The sequence below is a fragment of the Tachysurus vachellii genome, chromosome 2, assembly GCF_030014155.1.
Source record: "Tachysurus vachellii isolate PV-2020 chromosome 2, HZAU_Pvac_v1, whole genome shotgun sequence".
In the NCBI taxonomy this organism is placed as follows: domain Eukaryota; kingdom Metazoa; phylum Chordata; class Actinopteri; order Siluriformes; family Bagridae; genus Tachysurus; species Tachysurus vachellii.
Genome location: NC_083461.1, coordinates 30,424,822 through 30,442,839, shown reverse-complemented (window position 1 = coordinate 30,442,839; position 18,018 = coordinate 30,424,822). Strand labels below are relative to the sequence as shown.

Here is an 18,018-nt window from a genome sequence, read left to right as displayed (position 1 = left end):
TGCAAACTCGGTCAGTCCCCTGGGAAAGATTTTGAGCGAGTTCAAAGTGATAGACAGAGAGAGAAAGAGAAAGAGGAAAGAAAAACACAGGATGCCATATTTTGGCACGACAGAGATCGGGAGACAAGTAAGGACAAGTCCAGGACAAAGGGTAATGGAAAGAAGAGAAAAACAAGGGCCCACAGGAGTGAGAGAGAGAGCGAGAGAGAGAGAGAGAGAGAGAGAGAGAGAGAGAGAGAGAGAGAGAGAAAGATAAGATCACAAGAGTGGGATTGTAGGTATAAAAAAAGACAGCATTATTTTAAAAGCTTCAGGAGACAGGGGTGTTTTCCAGCATTGAGAAACCGGCTTATTAAAGGTGTGAGTGGAACAGCGGAAGAATAACAGATGAAAGGATGCGGCAAGTGAGAGAAGAAAAACAAATAGTCATGCTGAAGAATGAGGAAAAGAAAAGGGTGGATATGTTGCTCTACTAAAAGTCGCAGAAGCGTCACAACCTTAACACAGGCCCGGGGCTGGGAGCCGAGCCGTGACGATATTAGGATAAATCAGGTCACTTATTGATACCATGGATAAAGATCTATCATTTTTTTTATGGAATTAAAAATAAAGCTGAAAAATGACATTTGAAAATTAAAATAAAAATGATATGAATATGGTTTTTTAAAAAATATTTTCAGAGGAAAAATTTTTAACATTTTTTTAAAAATTTTTGGAGATTTTTAAATTTAATCAGATATTTCTGGAATACCGGTTATGCCTTCAAAAAAAAGACATAAATTATAACATAAATTTCCCATCTTTCTCAGTAAGCGTGCTCAATTGGCCTAAATGTCTGGAGAAGTCATGTGACTTCTCCAGACATCAAAACAGGTCAGAATGCAATCAGCTGAACTGTTACAACACTGTGACTGACAGAATGGCGAGGAAGAAGAAAGAAAGAGTGATGACGGCAGAGAGGCAGCATCTATGTCAATTGAAAGCTGTCTGTAGCATGATTCATCAGCGTTACATTAATGTTTGCATTGGCAACCAACATATCAAAACACTGTGGAAGTTTTCAGTAAGTGTAGCCTGGTAAATGTGAATCTCTAGAAAATTCTGCTAGGAAAACTTTTCTTCATAACTCTTCATTCTTATTGGTCCGTTGTTTTTATAGCAACACCTCATCAACGTGCAATATAACAGATCACTGTTTGTTGTTGGCTGTGGTATAAAGGGAATTAAACACTTTGTGAATTCATGCTCTTATAGGAAAACAATAATCATTGATTATATTCCTGTAAGAGTAAATCCCAAATTGTTTAGTAATGTAATGTACTTCAATTTCTTATGTTATGGCACCACTTAAAACTGTTCACATGTCTGTAGATGGTCGGATAAAACGTGATTTCAAATGCTACTGTACCAATTCTTATGTGGCAGGTAACTGAGATCTTTGTTTATGTTGAAGATTGTGAAGTAGTTTAAGTCAGAGGACTGGACGAAGAACTGGGTGCAGCCTGAGGATGATATTTACACAGTGAACAGATTACTAAATAATTACATTACCAAAAAATGAACCAAGCAAAATTTGGACACTGATCTGGGTGAAAGAGATATTGTGGAAAGAAGAGATTTCGTTTTATTTTTCTTCTGAATCAGTACTTTAGGCATATTTTGAGACACCAAGTGCTTTACATTGAGACTTTTTTGCTCTGGTTTGTAATGCAGCACCTAAAGTATGACAAGACAGAGGTGATGGAAAATGCATACTGACGCACATTTACTAAAGAAGGTGGGACACTTACTGTTATTTGATTTGAGGTCTCTGTGAATGACAGTGACTATAGCATCGCTGTGAAGGTACAGCATGCCTCTGGCGATCTGCACGGCCCAGTTGACCAGAATGTGTGGTGCGATGCGTCTCCCGGCCAGCGCACGGCTCAGAGGTCCACCAGACGCGTACTCCATGATCAAGCACATGTTGGGCTCCTGCAAGCACACTCCTTTGAGCGCGATGATGTTGGGGTGCGTGAGCATGGCGAAGAGGCGCGCCTCGTTGCGCACGTTCTGCGCCGTCACGCTGATATCCTCGTCCGGGTCCTGGCGCGCAGCCTTTACCGCCACCAGGTCCCCTCGCCATGTGCCGCGGTAGACCTTCCCAAACCCGCCGACACCGATCACCTCTTGCAAGCTGAGATCCCGGAAATCTACCACCTCTGGCTCGACCTGCAGCTCCACTGCCGGCCCGAGTTCACCTGCTGTCACGCTGGAACCCGGGATCTTTCCATATCCGCTGGGTTTAAGCGAGACGTAATTGGAAGGGAAAATTCCCACCTTGTTGTTGACCTTTCCAGCCCACCAGCCTTCATCCCCGGATATTTCCGAGTCTAAAGACAGAACTTCCACTACGTCGCCTTTCCGCAGGGTGAGCTCGTCCTTGCCGGACGCCTCATAATCAAAGAGTGCTGTCCAAACCGGGTTGGTGAAATTCCCTTTCTGGGATTGCTCCAGATTTTTCCAGGGGGATAGCGTGCCGCGCGTAAATATGGTCTTCAGGGGCTCCATAGCGCTTCTTCTTCTTCTTCTTTTTCTTCTTCCTCTTTACGCACGGATCCAAACAATTGGAAAACGCTCCAGATGTACACACTCTCCGGCCCCTCTCTCCAGTTTCCAAACTGTACCTGAGGATCATGGAGAGGGACTGGTGCGCTCTGATTTTTCTTCCAAAGCCAAGCGCGCTAACCATGAAAAGACGCACAGCACCCGGACACATGGAGCGCGCGGGTCTCCATGAAGATGGAAACGGTGGATGTGAGCGCAAACCCTAAGCACTCCATGAACGCTAGGCTAGGTTGAGATCTGTTCAAATCCCATATCCTATGATCTGATGAACAGGAAATGGGTCGAATTTACTACATTGACGAACTAAATTTGTCCATAAAATCTTGTGCACCTTGCTTTGCTCAGGGGATGCGCAAAACACATAAACTGCTGCGCCAACAATAATCTAAAACCATGTATATATAACGAAATATCCTGAGTGTTTTAAAAGAAGAAAAAGTCCATTTCTCCGTCCATGATGAGTATTTTTAGTCGTGAACTGCTTGCGGTCAGTCCGAGCAGGAAGCGCAGAGAAGAATGGCAGGAAAACGCACAAAAACCGCAAAACTCATTGTGCACAAGGCAAAAAAAGAAAAAACTCTATCACCTTTTTACTTTAAGTCTCCAAATCCAAACACGCAACTGAACATATTTAGGACCAAACCCAAATATGTGCGTGTTTTTCTCCTCTTTTTTTCTCTTCTCTACCACCACTAAATGTTAAAACAGGAAGTTCAGTGCCAACAATCAGAAGCGTTACTTAAACCCCGAAAAACACAAAAAAAAAACAAGCTGTTGTAGGTGATTAAATCCAAACAGTTCCACACACTTCTCTCTGTTTTTTTTATACTAAGAAACTGACCTTCCAGTCTTTTTTTTTTTTTTTTTGGAGTTACTAAACCCCACATGGGAGGTGCTTAAAGTTTTCACTCATTTCTGGTGGCTGAATATTAAAAAACTTGTCATACACTTAACAAGAGCCCTTTTCAGGGTGTAACTCAACGGTGTTATGCGCTCTATCTAGTCCACTATACAGCTGTTTGACATAAACCTCTAATCAGACGAGCGTTTGGACGGTTTCCTTTTGGATGAATATAAAACAAGTGATTACTCCCTATATTCGCTCCCTATATACAGCCTACTTCAATACATATGGACTCCCTATCTAGTGCACTATCTAGTTTAATCATGGGATACTGAGATGTTCGTTGTCCAACAGGAAAGGGATCAAATGACCGTCATAACGCGATACTGTTGTTGTGTCGTTGCTAATCTGAAGTGCAATTAGAAACGGAAATGTGTTTTAAGTTTGTATTTACTGAAATAAAAGTTTTAAAAACTTTTATTAAAGTGAATTACGTGAATTAGGTAACAACACTACTTCTAAAATAATAATAATAATAACAACAACAACAACAACAACAACAACAACAACAACAACAACAATAATAATAATTAATAAAAATAATAATTATTATTATTATAATAAACACCCAACTTTGAGTTAAACCTTATTGGTTAAAAGTATATTTTTTTTAAGGTGAAGTGAATTAGGTAACACTACTACGAAAAATAAATAAATAACTAAATAAATAAATAACCAACAACAGCGACATACACGGTGCTTGGGCCCCTAATTATGATAGCATGTGGGCGGGGCTTATGTGACGTCATTTGAACTGCACCAACAGGTAGATGTTCTTGGAACAAACAGGTTTACCGAGCTTTATTCAAGTTTTTTAAACAGCCTAATCAAGTACATTGCCTAAGTCATGAGTCAAAAACAAAACAGAATTAAATGAAGCTGTTTGTGCTGTATTCGTATTGTTTTACAACGTAGAGAGAAGCCGGCTTAAGCCTCAAGACTAAGGCGTCTACATTTCAGCCAGAATACAAGTAGAAGGTGATTATTGTGGTCATTAAACAAGTACAAGTCATCAAACTTCATATAGCCCCAAAAAAACAAGACCAGCAACAGCATTATTTATGGGACTGATTAAGTCCGTAATGGATATCAGTCCTCGTGTTCCTCTTCCAGTTATATCCAGTGTAGCTTCAGTTAAGCAAATCACAATCCACCACGTCCTTGTGGTCCAAACACTGGCTCTCATGTGAGATCCATCATTAGTAACAACTTCCAAAGTCTATCCTGGGACAAATTTTGCAGAATCAATCCTCAGACGTTTCGGCGAGGTTTGAAGAAAACCAGAGAACCTAAAGAAATCCCACCCATATAGACACAGGAGGAGAACATGTGCACAGATAGTAACCTGAGCAAAATCAATTTAAGTGTTGCCATGGATGAATCACTTAAGCTGATGGATATTTAATTATTTTAGACACCGGAAACATCAAAATCCTTACCATGATGTGGAAGGATCTCTGTGGTAGCTTGACCGTTCTATAGCAACGTCTCGGGAAACGCTCTAACACACCGTTTCTGACACTTTAATTTTCAAGACATTTCATACTTCTATTTCACATCTAGATATTAATGTAAATAGGTGCCTAAAAAAGTGAAATATTTTGGCTTCCTCAGTATTCTCGAGACCCCTAGAGGGCCACGCTCAGGTTTAGCCTTTGGCTCGGAAATGCTGCCTTTCCACCTCTTTACCCTTTGACGTCTCTCGAAGGTGAGTCTTAATATCATGGCTCGTTGTGAATCACTGATCGTGTACGGACGCAAAAACTCCGGGGACTCAACTTCGGGGGACTCGGACATCAACGTTTTAAAGGAAGAAAACAGGAAGGAATGTCGAGTCGACTCTTATTGCCTGCGGCTGGTTGCTAGTTTGGGGTTAATAAAAAGGGGTCAAAGGGGAACGGGTGTGATTCTGGAAATGCTTCACATCTAAGAGTTGAATGCGAGAGCACACACACACATACACACATACACACAAACAAGCGAGCACTGAGTCATCATTTCTTCAGGAAGGATGTTGTGGTTTCCGAGGCCCAGTAGCAAAGATTTTTCCCCCGGCTATTATAACAGCCTACTACACAAACACACACACACACAAGCTCCTTCTCCATTAAATTGATTATGATCATCACTGAGTTGACCAAATGATATATATGGTACAATGGGTAGAAATGTGCAGGTGTAAATGGGAGCCAGAAAGCTATACGACCACACTCTCAGTGGTCTACAGGTCAGTCTTCATACTACAACCTTTTAAAATACAAAAGAGGAATCTATTCTAAGAAAACTCTAGTGTTTCTATAGTTGTAGCTTTAATGGATAAACAAGCTTGTCTGTTACCCTGTCAAGATCAACCATTGGCTGAAAAGCTAGGAGTTGAAGAGCATTCCTAGGGCCTTGAGGCCACTTCCATTTTTTTCTACCCCACAGAATCCCTTCCACAGCAAAACATAACATGATGTTATTTATATCATATATTACATATATGATATAAATATATTACATATAGTTATATAGTCTTCTAATCAGTGAACAAAACAAACATAGAGAAGTAGTGAAAATGTATCCATCAAATCTAGACGTACAGTATTGTTCAAAATAATAGCAGTACAATGTGACTAACCAGAATAATCCAGGTTTTTAGTATATTTGTTATTGCTACATGGCAAACAAGTTACCAGTAGGTGCATTAGATTCTCAGAAAACAAACAAGACCCAGCATTCATATATGCACGCTCTTAAGGCTGTGCAATTGGGCAATTAGTTGAAAGGGGTGTTTTCCAAAAAAATAGCAGTGTGGCATTCAATCAGGTGGCCCCTATTTAAGGATGAAGCCTGAAACCCTGAGGAAAATGGGTCGTTCAAGACATTGTTCAGAAGAACAGCGTGATTAAAAAGTTGATTGGAGAGGGGAAAACCTATAAAGAGGTGCAAAATATTATAAACTGTTCAGCTAAAATGATCTCCAATGCCTTAAAATGGAGAGCAAAACCAGAGAGACATGGAAGAAAACGGAAGACAACCATCAAAATGGATCGAAGAATAACCAGAATGGCAAAGGCTCAGCCAGTGATCAGCTCCAGGCTGATCAAAGACAGTCTGGAGTTACCTGTAAGTACTGTGACAGTTAGAAGACGTCTGTGTGAAGCTAATCTATTTTCAAGAATCCCCGCAAAGTCCCTCTGTTAAAAAAAGGCATGTGCAGAAGAGGTTACAATTTGCCAAAGAACACATCAACTGGCCTAAAGAGAAATGGAGGAACATTTTGTGGACTGATGAGAGTAAAATTGTTCTTTTTGGGTCCAAGGGCCACAGACAGTTTGTGAGACGACCCCCAAACTCAAAGCCACAGTACACAGTGAAGACAGTGAAGCATGGTGGTGCAAGCATCATGATATGGGCATGTTTCTCCTACTATGGTGTTGGGCCTATTTATCGCATACCAGGGATCATGGATCAGTTTGCATATGTCAAAATACTTAAAGAGGTCACGTTGCCTTATGCTGAAGAGGACATGCCCTTGAAATGGTTGTTTCAACAAAACAATGACCCCAAACACACTAGTAAACGAACAAGGTCTTGGTTCCAAACCAACAAAATTAATGTCATGGAGTGGCCAGCCCAATCCCCGGACCTTAATCTAAACGAGAACTTGTGGGGTGATATCAAAAATGCTGTTTCTGAAGCAAAACCAAGAAATGTAAATGAATTGTGGAATGTTGTTAAAGAATTATGGATTGGAATAACAGCTGAGAGGTGCCACAAGTTGGTTGACTCTATGCCACACAGATGTGAAGCAGTTTTAAAAAAACTGTGGTCATACAACTAAATATTAGTTTAGTGATTCACAGGATTGCTAAATCCTAGAAACAAAAACGTTTGTACAAAATAGTTTTGAGTTTGTACAGTCAACGGCAGACACTGCTATTTTTTTGAACACACCCTTTCAACTAATTGCCCAATTGCACAGACTTACGAGCGTGCATATATGAATGCTTGGTCTTGTTTGTTTTCTGAGAATCTACTGCACCTACTGGTAAATTGTTTGTCTGCTATTATTTTGAACAATACTGTATAACTAAAAATAACAGCATGTCTGTCTACTTTCGATGACGTGTGAAGCACACCGTTAAAAAAGGCTACACGTTTCGGGAAGGTTTCGCTAAGAGAGTAAGCTACAAAAACGTAGTACAGCAACGTGGTAACTTTTTATTCAAGAACACACTCTTAAACTACATGTTTTTATGGCTGTAAATAATAGGTTTTTCCTCCTTCTTCCCATTCTTTATGTAAAAGAGTACACAAAGCAGAGAATTTGTAAATCTACCATAGGCTACTGACGCACTTGTGCAAAAAAAAATAAAGACGTCGACAAGCCACACGTGTCCGACGTCGCGTACTACGTCCACGGTTATAATTTTCAATCCCGTCTCCAGTTCAACGTTTACAGACTTCCAAGCTAACTCTTCTGTATAAGAAATAAATAAAGCTCTAACGTTATATCAATAACAAAGCAGTTTATTATTAGACTTAATCCCTGTGAAGCAGCTGTTTCCGTAGAAATAACTATCACGGGCGTGTTAACAGACTTCCGTCGGAGCCGTCGTGAACAGAAGACATACGACGCCGTCGGCTCTTTCCAAGTCATACGCAGGGTTAGAGAAGATATTTTGCTTTAAGTCTTCAACCAGAGCTGGAAAATCACCTGCATCCTGCATTTGAAGCTTTATTCAAAATGATATACCGGTTCATTTGCAACTATTTATAACATTCTACACACACACATATGGAAGAAAAAAAAACAATAAAAGGACATTATACCGAAATTTGCACTTTATTTCACTTATATAAAATAATAAGAATGTTAAAAGTTTCACATACAGTCTCGGAGCAGCCAAATATTTTACACACCTGAAGAGAGACAGCCACAAAAACAGGTAGGAGGGAAGGATAGAAGTGTTTCTGGCTCGTCACGGGCCTCATTGGAGAACATTAAAACAATTTAAAAAAGATACAAGATGGTGATGAATAGCGTGGATATAAATGTGCATTTGGTTGTCCGGAGGGTTTGTACAGGGGGACGTGGCTCACGATTCTGTTTGTGATTCGGTCTTGTGCAAGTTTGACTTTTTTCTAAACAGTTAATCCTTTCAATCTCAGCCTAGAGTTCAACTCGGTCAAAAACAAATCTTGAAAGAAACAAAACTAAAATCCACACTGGAGAACAACATGGTTTATATTTAAAATGTCCCAAGATAAGTTTAAATGAAAAAACTTGGAGTCTTATTTAAGGAAATAAAACAAAAAACCAAAAAAAAAGCTCTATATACGCCTGACAGAATTAACAGCATTAATGCGAGGCTGTTGGACCAGAGTTAACTGTGTCAGGCCATTTCCGGATTCATACACGTCACATTCCTTAACGCCGCGAACGTCCTTCATCTTTGTCGCAGCCGGATTTCCCCACGATTGATCTGAGGTGTTGGTGACACCACAAATGAAACTTAAATAGCAAAGATTGGAAAAAATTTGTGCTACGCTTTTAAAGTCACTAATTGGCGGACTGTAGGGGGAAAAAATAATAATAAAAAATAACTTAAAAAAGAAATCACGGCCTAACTTAACAGAGAAACAAAAAAAAAAGTGCAAAAGACTACAGGGAATAACTATCATGGGTTTTTAATTTACAAAAAAATTAAATTAAAAAAAAAAAAAAGAGCTTAGGGACATATTCCAAAAAAAGACTGCGAGCCAAGAATGCAACAATTTTTTTTTTTGTTTGTTTTTTGTTTTTTAAAAAATAGCCTAAACCAATTGTCCGCTTTTAATCTGGACAGTAAAATAAGAATTCTTAAAAAAAGAAATTAAAACACAGAGCTAATATACAACCCATTCTTCTTCTTCAGCTGTGGCTGCAGGCTTGCTAACGCCCTTCACCTCGTGTCTGGACGTTAACTGTTTAAGTTCTGTCGCGTCCCGTCCGTTTGCGTTCTGCAGCCGAACAAGAAAAACTTAAGAAAAACGAATGTAAAATGGTTCGACCGGGGTGAGGTTGAGGAGCTAAGAGTCGTAGTCTTCGTCGTCGTCGTGTTCTTCTTTGTGCGGCGCCATGGCGTTAGGAGGCGGGATCATCCCCATGACTGAAGGCTGTGAGCCGAAAGAGCCGATGGGCATGGAGAGAGCGGCCTGAGGGGCACCCACGGGTATGGGCATGTACGGAGGGGGCATGTCTGGGCTATGTTTAGGGAAGAAACAAGAGATAAAAAGAAGTTGTTAGAAGTCAAAGTGCTATAATTAAGTCAATGTCACGTAACAGACATGTAAGGTGTGCAGACATAAAGCCCTGTGTATGAAACGAAATGACATCGCTCGTCGTTAGAGTCACGTCGAGACTACTGTAAAGTATTGAGAAACAACACACGCAAAGTTGGACGGGAACCAACTCATACTTATTAGTGAAAAGGAAACGTACCAGAGTCGTTCTATTTTTAAGACGGCTAGAGAGCAGGTGAGATGAAACTAAATGCCGTCACAAATCAGGTTAGAATAGATTTACCAACATGTTGTAGTGTTCGAGACACTTCCTGCTAAACTGCAGCATCACTGTTACCATGCGGTTAAACACACCCTGTGTGTGAGAGAGCTGTGTGTGTGTGTATGCACCTGTGAAAATGGGATGGTGCCTGATGGTGCGTGTTGGGCTGAGGAACGTCCTCCTCGTCTCCATCCGTCTCGCTGTCCTCTGAGTCGTCCTGACAAACGAAACAGTAACGAGTCGTTCGTTTGTCCGATATAACAAGTCGAGATGCAAAACCGATAAGCAATGATGTTAAATCACGGTTTCTAAAACCCCAAACGTTGCACAAAGCTCTGCACCCAAAGATCAATAGGAGATTAAAACGACTGACGACAGACTCACCTCTTGTTCAGACTCTGTGCCTGACAGCTTCTTGTCTTTGCCTTTGGCTCCTGCTCCTCCATTCTTGCGTCCTGAGCCAGGCTTTCGGCCTCTGCGCCGAACAAACCACAATCAGTTTACTCTCTAAGGGCCTTTTTACACCTGGTCACTTCATGTGTTTTCTCTGATCCGATAGCTATCTGATGTGTTAAAACTGTTCCATTTACATTAGGCCACATAAAAGCGTCTTGGTGAACCGGATATCAATCCGATCTTTCTACTCCCGCCCAAAATGCAAATATTTTTGACCTCATTTCCGGGGTAATTGAAATGGAACACACTTTGGTGTGTGCGGTTTTCAGAATGCAATCAAAAAGACGACGTAAAAACTTGTTACGATGGTTAGGCTATAAAAAACAGCATTTACTGTTTGCTGCATTTTCGCTGGCGGCAGCAGTGCATTTAAAGACCCAACGAGACACCTGGGTGAAAGATCACTTGCGAGTGACGTACTTCCGTTTGGGAGGAGTAAAGCGCTGACGTATGTGGCTTGAACAACCACATTCATTTACACCTGTCCAGTTTCATCTGAAATGCGTCCCAGACCACCTCCTGAAGTGGTTTGAATGAACAGATTTATATCCGTCTCGAAAACGTTTCGGAGGGCATTTACACCTGGTCTTTTTACCATTGGATAGCTATAGCACAGAAAGCCCCTAAACGATCGAACCTCTCTTACAAAATCTGCTGGGTGTTTCAAAGTCGTGAATAAAACTGCCGTTTACACCCTCAGATGCTGAGACATCACCTATTAGACAAATTTCCACTTTTAAATTTAGGCTTAAAAACCTCGAGGCATTTAATCTGCATCCGATTTTTTTTGTTTTTATTTCTAATGCGATTTTATTTCTTGCTCCGTTTGACATAGGCATAGTACACTGTTTTCTATACAATTTTTTGATGTGTAGATGTTTCCCTGATGTTATTCTTCGTACGCCCGCTTAAAAAAAGTGCATCTCGTAAAACCTTGTAATTTTCTCATGTTCTGATGCGTGTATGCTACTTTATTCATACAAGTCATCCACCACATTGCTGTGACTGAAAGTAAGTGTGTGCGTGTGTGTGTGTGTGTGTGGGTGACCTGCGTGGGATTCTCTCCGCTCCCTCCGTGTGATTTTCGTCCCCCTCTCCCTGCATGTCCGGGACGGCGGCCACCAGATCCTTCAGGAAGTCGAACTGCTGCTCCAGTTCGATGCACTGTTTCCTAAACAAACACGCACACACTTTTCAGCCCTAGCACAATAACCTGGAGAGCTATTTGTGTATCTGATACGTTGATGCTAAATACTTACAGATGTGACGTGGTCATGGTTTTGGCGTTGCGGGATTGAGTAACGTGGCATGCTTTTGTCAGAAGAGACTCCAGGAAGAGTTCCAGTGCCCGCGCTCATACATGAGTCAAGGGCGCATCACACATATGACGCCGTTTCTACGGGAACAACTCGGACGTGTACACATTATCAAAAGATTGATAATAAGCAAGTGCGGATGTTTGTTTTGTTTTACAATGTTTCTAACATTTATGGAAGGGGTCTCCAGTGTCAGCAGAACTAAAGCAGCTGGGACACCTAGAGGGCAAATCTTCTCGATCTACTCAATCACTTGCTCCACTGCAAGGACACCCTAGAGGGCACTTCATATTGCCCCCAAGTCATTTTTTTCCCCTGTTATGGCACCTTCATCACTTTTTTTCCTTTTAGTTTAGGGGTTGTCTGTAGAGTAAAGGACCGGGCACGTTATTCTGTTTTGTCTACCACGGGGCAATTTTGCTGCGCTCTATAACCCGGAGGAAGAAGCATTAAACATCACTCTGACCTCCATAGTTGTTGTTTAGCATAAAGCAATTCAGGCAATAGAGGTGATTTTAGAAAAAGTAAATTAAAAATAAAATAGAAAAATAAATAAATAAATAAATAAAATAAACCTCAAGGATACATATTATGACAGGAACTGCAGCGGCAACTTTGCCTATTTCTTCATCCGTCTGCATGATCTTCTTAATCCTTGCCTAAAGCACACGAGAGAGAGAGAGAGACACTTGATTTAATTTCCATAAGCAAGGCAGTATTTTTAAAAGCTATACCACGACCCAGATCCAATTACCGCACTGACATCTTAAAAGATCAGAAAAATCTGAAGAATTGTAGAATTAATTGTTCACTATTGCTAAGTCACTATAGGACTATATTAACACCACGATGTAAGAAAAGTTCTCCGGTCATTAATTTGTATGTTCTACACAACATACACACACACACAGGCATCGAACACAGGCAAAAAAAGGCCCAGTCTAGAGCTCTAACCGGATGTGATTAAATTTACATGGGCTCCTGGAGTAATTTCCTGTTTAACAGGTGCTCCCCTCTGATTGACGTTTTTTGTCCAGATCGGTCATGTCTGGGTTTCCTGCTGTTGTTTTTCACCAAATTCGGCAATCATTTGATAATTTTAGTCCGGATGCACGCCTGTAAATTTCTATGCAGATGTCTTTAAGTCTGATTGCTTTTACTTGCAAATGTTTCATCCTCTAGTGTGCGCGTCAGTGATCTCACACGTCAGCAAGGGGGAAAAGGTCAGCACTGCGTTCTGCATTCGAGTAGGTATCGTTATCTTTCACGGCTTTTTTGGCGTGAGGCTTGTGACAAAACTTTAAAGATCAGTCAGGGTTACATTTTTGGTTACAGTTGTGGAAATCACAACACAAAATACAAAAAAAATGAGTTACTACATGTAGATCTCAGACCTAACCTGTTAACAAACAGAAAGCTCTACGGATCCAAAAATATCTGTAACACAAAAAAAAAAACAAAAAAACAAACAAAAAAAAAAAAACTTTGGAGGGAGAAACTCTCTCTCTGCTCTTAGGGCTTCAAAAAAAAAATTATATGTATATATAAATAAAAGGAGCCAAGAAAGTATGACATTAAATAGCAAAAAGTTAATATTTTTAATGTAATATTTTTATTAAAAACATTTTAAGAGGGTGAATACTGTTTATATATATATATATATATATATATATATATATATATATATATATATATAGCTTTACAGGTTCTTCAGATGGTTGAGCAAAGTTTGAGCAAAACCTAATGTAATGATAATAGCAGAAAATGTCTGAATATTAAATCATCAACTACAATAGCATTTGTTTTTAAAACGTGTTGAATCTGTCAATGGTGTGTGTGTGTGCTAAACTCACTAATTCCGCTTCCTTGCTAACTTGCTAGCCATAATCACTAGCTTAGTTTGCAAAAGCTAACTACATTTGTTTAGCCAAATACTAAAAAGAAAAAAAAAAAAACAAAAAAACACTTTCATACACCGAGTCTATTTATATCGGCTAATAACAGTACTGTAAAACAAAACAAAACAAAACACTACGGGTGGCTAAGATGGGTGGCTAGGATAGCCTGCTAGCTAGCTAGATATCTATAGTGCTCTGCTGCAGCCAGTTAGCACCGGCCTTGACTAGCTCATTTGCATTAGTTTGTTAAAACTGACGTCAAACAGCCATGTTGGGTTGGAAACACAAGGGGGAAATGAGATAATAAGATAGCAAACAAGCTATAATAAAATGATATGATAGATCAGTTGCTATAACAACGGATTAACGCGAATTATCTTAATCTGGTAAGCTAGCTGTCATGTTCATGTGGTGTGTAAAGCTAACCAACTCACCGGAGGGAATCTGGCGTTGTATTTCTTCTTTTTACTTGGCATTTTAAAACTTTTTTTTTCTTTTCTAATCCGAGATCGAGTTTGTTTACACCGTTATTCGTCTCCCTGCTGGATTCAGGCCACTGTTTTTGGTCTGCGGCTTCTTTTCTCTTCCAGCCGGATTCACTAGCTCAGCTCGGGTCGCGTCCCAATACACTCACCTATCAACTCACTTAGGGAACGTGAGTCTTCTAATATACGCGTAAAGACGCACTAGTTAGGCGCCCTAAGTAGGGCTCAAGTGTGCGAATCTGGACGGCGCCGCTTCCCAGCGATTCGGTACAGTGTATGTCGTGCTGTTTGTTTTTGTTTTTGTTTTCGTTTGTTGGTTTATTCGTATCGGAGATACGATACAAGCAGTATGTAGAATCGGGTTTGATATTCATTCTCTTGTGTAAGTTTTCATATTATATCCATAATAGATTGTAGCATGGAAATAAAGTTTGGTATTGGAACTGTAGCCGTTAGCACTGAGCACTTAGCATAGTCGGAGGGCTTAAATGCAGAAAATAGTAAACAAACGCTTTTTTATTAACCGTAGACGTGTTTAAAGAAAGGAAATGTATGTAATGGGAGTAAAGTTGGACAGTCTGTGAGTTGGGTTTGTGTGGGAATTGGTCAAATGTGTGCCTGCGTGGATAAACACACAAACGCAGGTTGCTAACGTCTGAGGTGAGATTTAAGTTTTGTGACCGTTTGTGTTGTTGTTTTTGTTTGTTTTTAACGTTTTCTTCTTGTCTTGCAGGTCTAAATAATACAAGACAACTTTATCTTTAGCAAGAATCTGATCACTAGTAGTTTAGGTACAGCATGGAGTTCACTAAAATATTTATTAATCTATTAATTATTATTGTTATTATTATTGTTAATTATTATTGTTAATTATTATTTGTTATACATTTTTATTTTATTATTATTATTATTAACAAATTTTTCTTTTTATCAGCTATTATTATTTGTTATTATTTTTTTATTAACTATTATTATTAGTATTAATAATAATAACTGTTATTATTATTATTATTATTACTTATTTTTTCTTATTAATAACAATTATTATTCATTTATAAATAATGCATTTATTAATTAAATGTAAATCATCATTATTAGCTTGATCAAGGTTGCATCGATACTGATATCGATATCAGGTATTGTTCGATACCGAAAAAATGATCTCATGAGACTCTGATGCTACATTGATAGCTGAGATGATGGTGTCCTGGACGATTCTTTCCCCTTTGAGGTGTTTTAAATCAAAGGTGCCTTGTGCTCAATTTTAATGCCGACGCTCGCTGTTTCTGTTCTGTTGGTCCACTTGATCTGTTTACTCTTGTACTGTTTTTGGTGTCAGTATTAGGGTCGCGGGCGGACGTCAGTATTTGGTGTCAGTATTAGGGGCGGAAAGTTTCCACGGGAACTTAATCTGGGGAATTTTGGGAATATTCCAAATTGGAAACTTTATGGGAAGTTATGGGAATTTACAGGAATTTATGGGAATTATTTGGAAATATAAGGAAATGTATATAAACTATATCATATACAAACATAAATAAACATTTTGATTGGTCATAAGCAGACATACATGCACGGTAATACAAATTTTAAAAATGACGTCTTGACTGATTTAATTGTAAGTAGAACTCTAATTGATTATTTCATTAAGTAACACAAAAGCATAATAAACATTATTATGCTTATAATAAACTTAATAATTGTAATAAACATATTTCCCTATGATTGCTGTAAAACGAAAGCACCCCCCACCCTTGTCCTTCTAAAAAAAGTCCCAATGAAAATGTAAAATGAGGCATTTTTTCTCAAGCTTATTAGGTCTCTGCTTCTGTGGTAGTCAATGCCTGGAAAATGGAGGTGAATCTCCCCTTAAGTGATATATGGAGGATGTTTTTTTAATTTCAGTGGGGAGTGAGTGTGTGAGGGGGGTCATCAAATAATCTGTGCATGTGGTAACACTCCTAATTTACTGCTTATTAAGAGTTAGTAAGGTAGTTATTAAGTTTAGGTATTGGGTACAATTAAGAATGTAGAATAAGGCATTAATATGTGCTTAATAAGTACTAATAAATAGCCAATATTCATGATAATAAGCAACTATTTAAATGACCCTAAAATAAAGTGTTACTGTGCATGTTATGTAAGAATGCAAGTATATGCAGGGGGTTTGGCCACAATGGCCCTCCAGTAAGCAGTGTGCTGTGTGCAAGTGACCGAGGAATGCAGGGAACAAATTCAACTTAAATTGCATTAAATCTTGTTCTTTTAAACAAAATTATGCTGCAAGATGTTTTTCTAACTACATTTAAGTTCCTTGTTATAGGCAACTCTGAATTTTTTTTTAAATTCCCAGTTTATTCCCATATATTCCCATTAATTCCCATGGAAAGTTTCCAGCTTTGAAAATTCCTGGAATTTTGCAGCCCTAGTCAGTATCAGTACTGAACGAATACCATCTTGGTATCGATGCATACCTAGACTTTAGCTATGTTCCTTAAGGAAAATAAGACAAAGTTTTTTTTTTATTATTCCTGTAGCGTTCGTTGTTCACAGGATTACACGCCACAATCCGCCGAGTCGCACACAGAAAAGAAGATGGAGGAAGACGAGCAATCCGGAACTCTTTCAGCAGAAGATTACGCTGCCGAGGCTATGGCGGCCGATCTGGATCCTTGGATCGTATTCGACGCCCGCAAAACTCCCCGAGCCGAGTTTCCTAGTTGGCTGGAATCCAATCGTCCTTCACAGGTGAGCCGCTATGGGGACGAGATTTCTGGGCCCGTAGGGTGGATCGCTGTATACGGCACCGATCACTGCCCGAGCAATGGCGACGTCTCGGGTTTGCAGGAGAGCTGGGAAAGACTTCAATCCAGCAGCCGAGCCATCAGTTTCCAGACCATAAAAGAGCTCGCTCTGAATCACAACGTGCTCACGGGGAAATGGCTGATGCACCTGGACACAGGTTTCAAAGTGGACCATGCATGGGAGTGTGTAGCGAGAGCCATCCTGGATGGAAAGATCTCAGTGGCCAAAGTGAGCCCGCGCGTGCCTAACTCGGACGGCCAGCACGTCATTTGCGTCTACAACGACAACTTCACCGATGAGGAGCAAGTGATGCAGCTGGACACGGCTATCAGGACGGCGGGCATCAAGTGTCCTCTGTCTTACAAGCCAGACGTCTACACGTACCTGGGGATTTACAGGAATAACCGGTGGAAGCTGTGTCCAACAATTTACGAGAGCAAGTTCGATCTGGAGTGCGTACCTCGCCGCTCACACATCGTCAGCAAAGTCACCAACTTAGCGGTTACATAAGGGGAAGATTAAAACTCCGGCATGGAGAACTTGCCTGATTATACTGGAGACAACATTTTGTCGCTTGTTTGTTTGTTGTGTTTTGTTAAGTTTTGTTGATCGACCTGTTAATCTGTTCTTTCACCAAAAATAGTTGCTCGTTGACATTTCTTAACGTTCTTAACCAGTTTTTTTTGACACCTTTGTTTAAAGTCAGTACTCAAGATATTGTAACTTCATCATCTTTGGTATGCCAAGATGCCAATTAAACCTAATTAAATCGTTTGTGTTGAATTATTAAAGATATCACACGTCACGTTCATAAACTTGTGTATGTGTGAGAAACATTTGTTTTACAGGTACTTATAAATGAGAAGCCACAGGGATAGAGTTCCACAATGTAAAATTCCATGGTGGAGTCAGATCTGATCAAGCTCCTCGTACCCGGGAGGGGTGCAGTCACTGGGGTGGAGTTTGTTCCTGTTCGAACAACTGCGTTTAAATTTTAAATCGTACGCCATCGTGT

The 18,018-nt window shown here is 39.8% G+C and overlaps 3 protein-coding genes across 8 annotated transcripts in view; 1 reads left to right on the top strand and 2 right to left on the bottom strand.

Annotated features, from left to right (window-relative positions):
- LOC132841755 (mitogen-activated protein kinase kinase kinase 11) overlaps positions 1 to 3,465 on the bottom strand; it is a 28,540-nt gene extending 25,075 nt beyond the window's left edge. Inside the window, exon 1 of the mRNA XM_060864250.1 lies at positions 1,791 to 3,465. Coding sequence (XP_060720233.1) covers positions 1,791 to 2,550 — 760 coding nt within the window. The 5' untranslated portion in view covers positions 2,551 to 3,465. The remainder of the gene's footprint in view (positions 1 to 1,790) is intronic.
- A 4,858-nt stretch (positions 3,466 to 8,323) lies between these two features.
- Positions 8,324 to 14,327, bottom strand: drap1 (DR1-associated protein 1 (negative cofactor 2 alpha)). The gene is made up of 7 exons (XM_060864249.1): positions 14,148 to 14,327; positions 12,402 to 12,474; positions 11,759 to 11,852; positions 11,548 to 11,670; positions 10,428 to 10,518; positions 10,172 to 10,260; positions 8,324 to 9,743 (listed from the first exon to the last, which is right to left on the bottom strand). Exons 1-7 carry the CDS (start codon positions 14,187 to 14,189, stop codon positions 9,569 to 9,571), a joined length of 687 nt encoding a protein of 228 aa, XP_060720232.1. The 5' UTR covers positions 14,190 to 14,327; the 3' UTR covers positions 8,324 to 9,568.
- Positions 12,868 to 17,776, top strand: c2h11orf68 (chromosome 2 C11orf68 homolog). Of its 6 annotated transcripts, none has more exons than XM_060864242.1 (3): positions 14,342 to 14,580; positions 14,932 to 14,989; positions 16,736 to 17,776. In XM_060864242.1, exon 3 carries the CDS (start codon positions 16,794 to 16,796, stop codon positions 17,511 to 17,513), a length of 720 nt encoding a protein of 239 aa, XP_060720225.1. In that variant the 5' UTR covers positions 14,342 to 14,580; positions 14,932 to 14,989; positions 16,736 to 16,793; the 3' UTR covers positions 17,514 to 17,776. The 6 variants fall into 6 exon arrangements, with proteins under 6 accessions (XP_060720231.1, XP_060720230.1, XP_060720225.1 ...); XM_060864243.1 differs by having other exon boundaries at positions 14,342 to 14,858; XM_060864248.1 differs by lacking the exons at positions 14,342 to 14,580; positions 14,932 to 14,989 and adding an exon at positions 12,868 to 13,062.
- Positions 17,777 to 18,018: the final 242 nt, after the last annotated feature.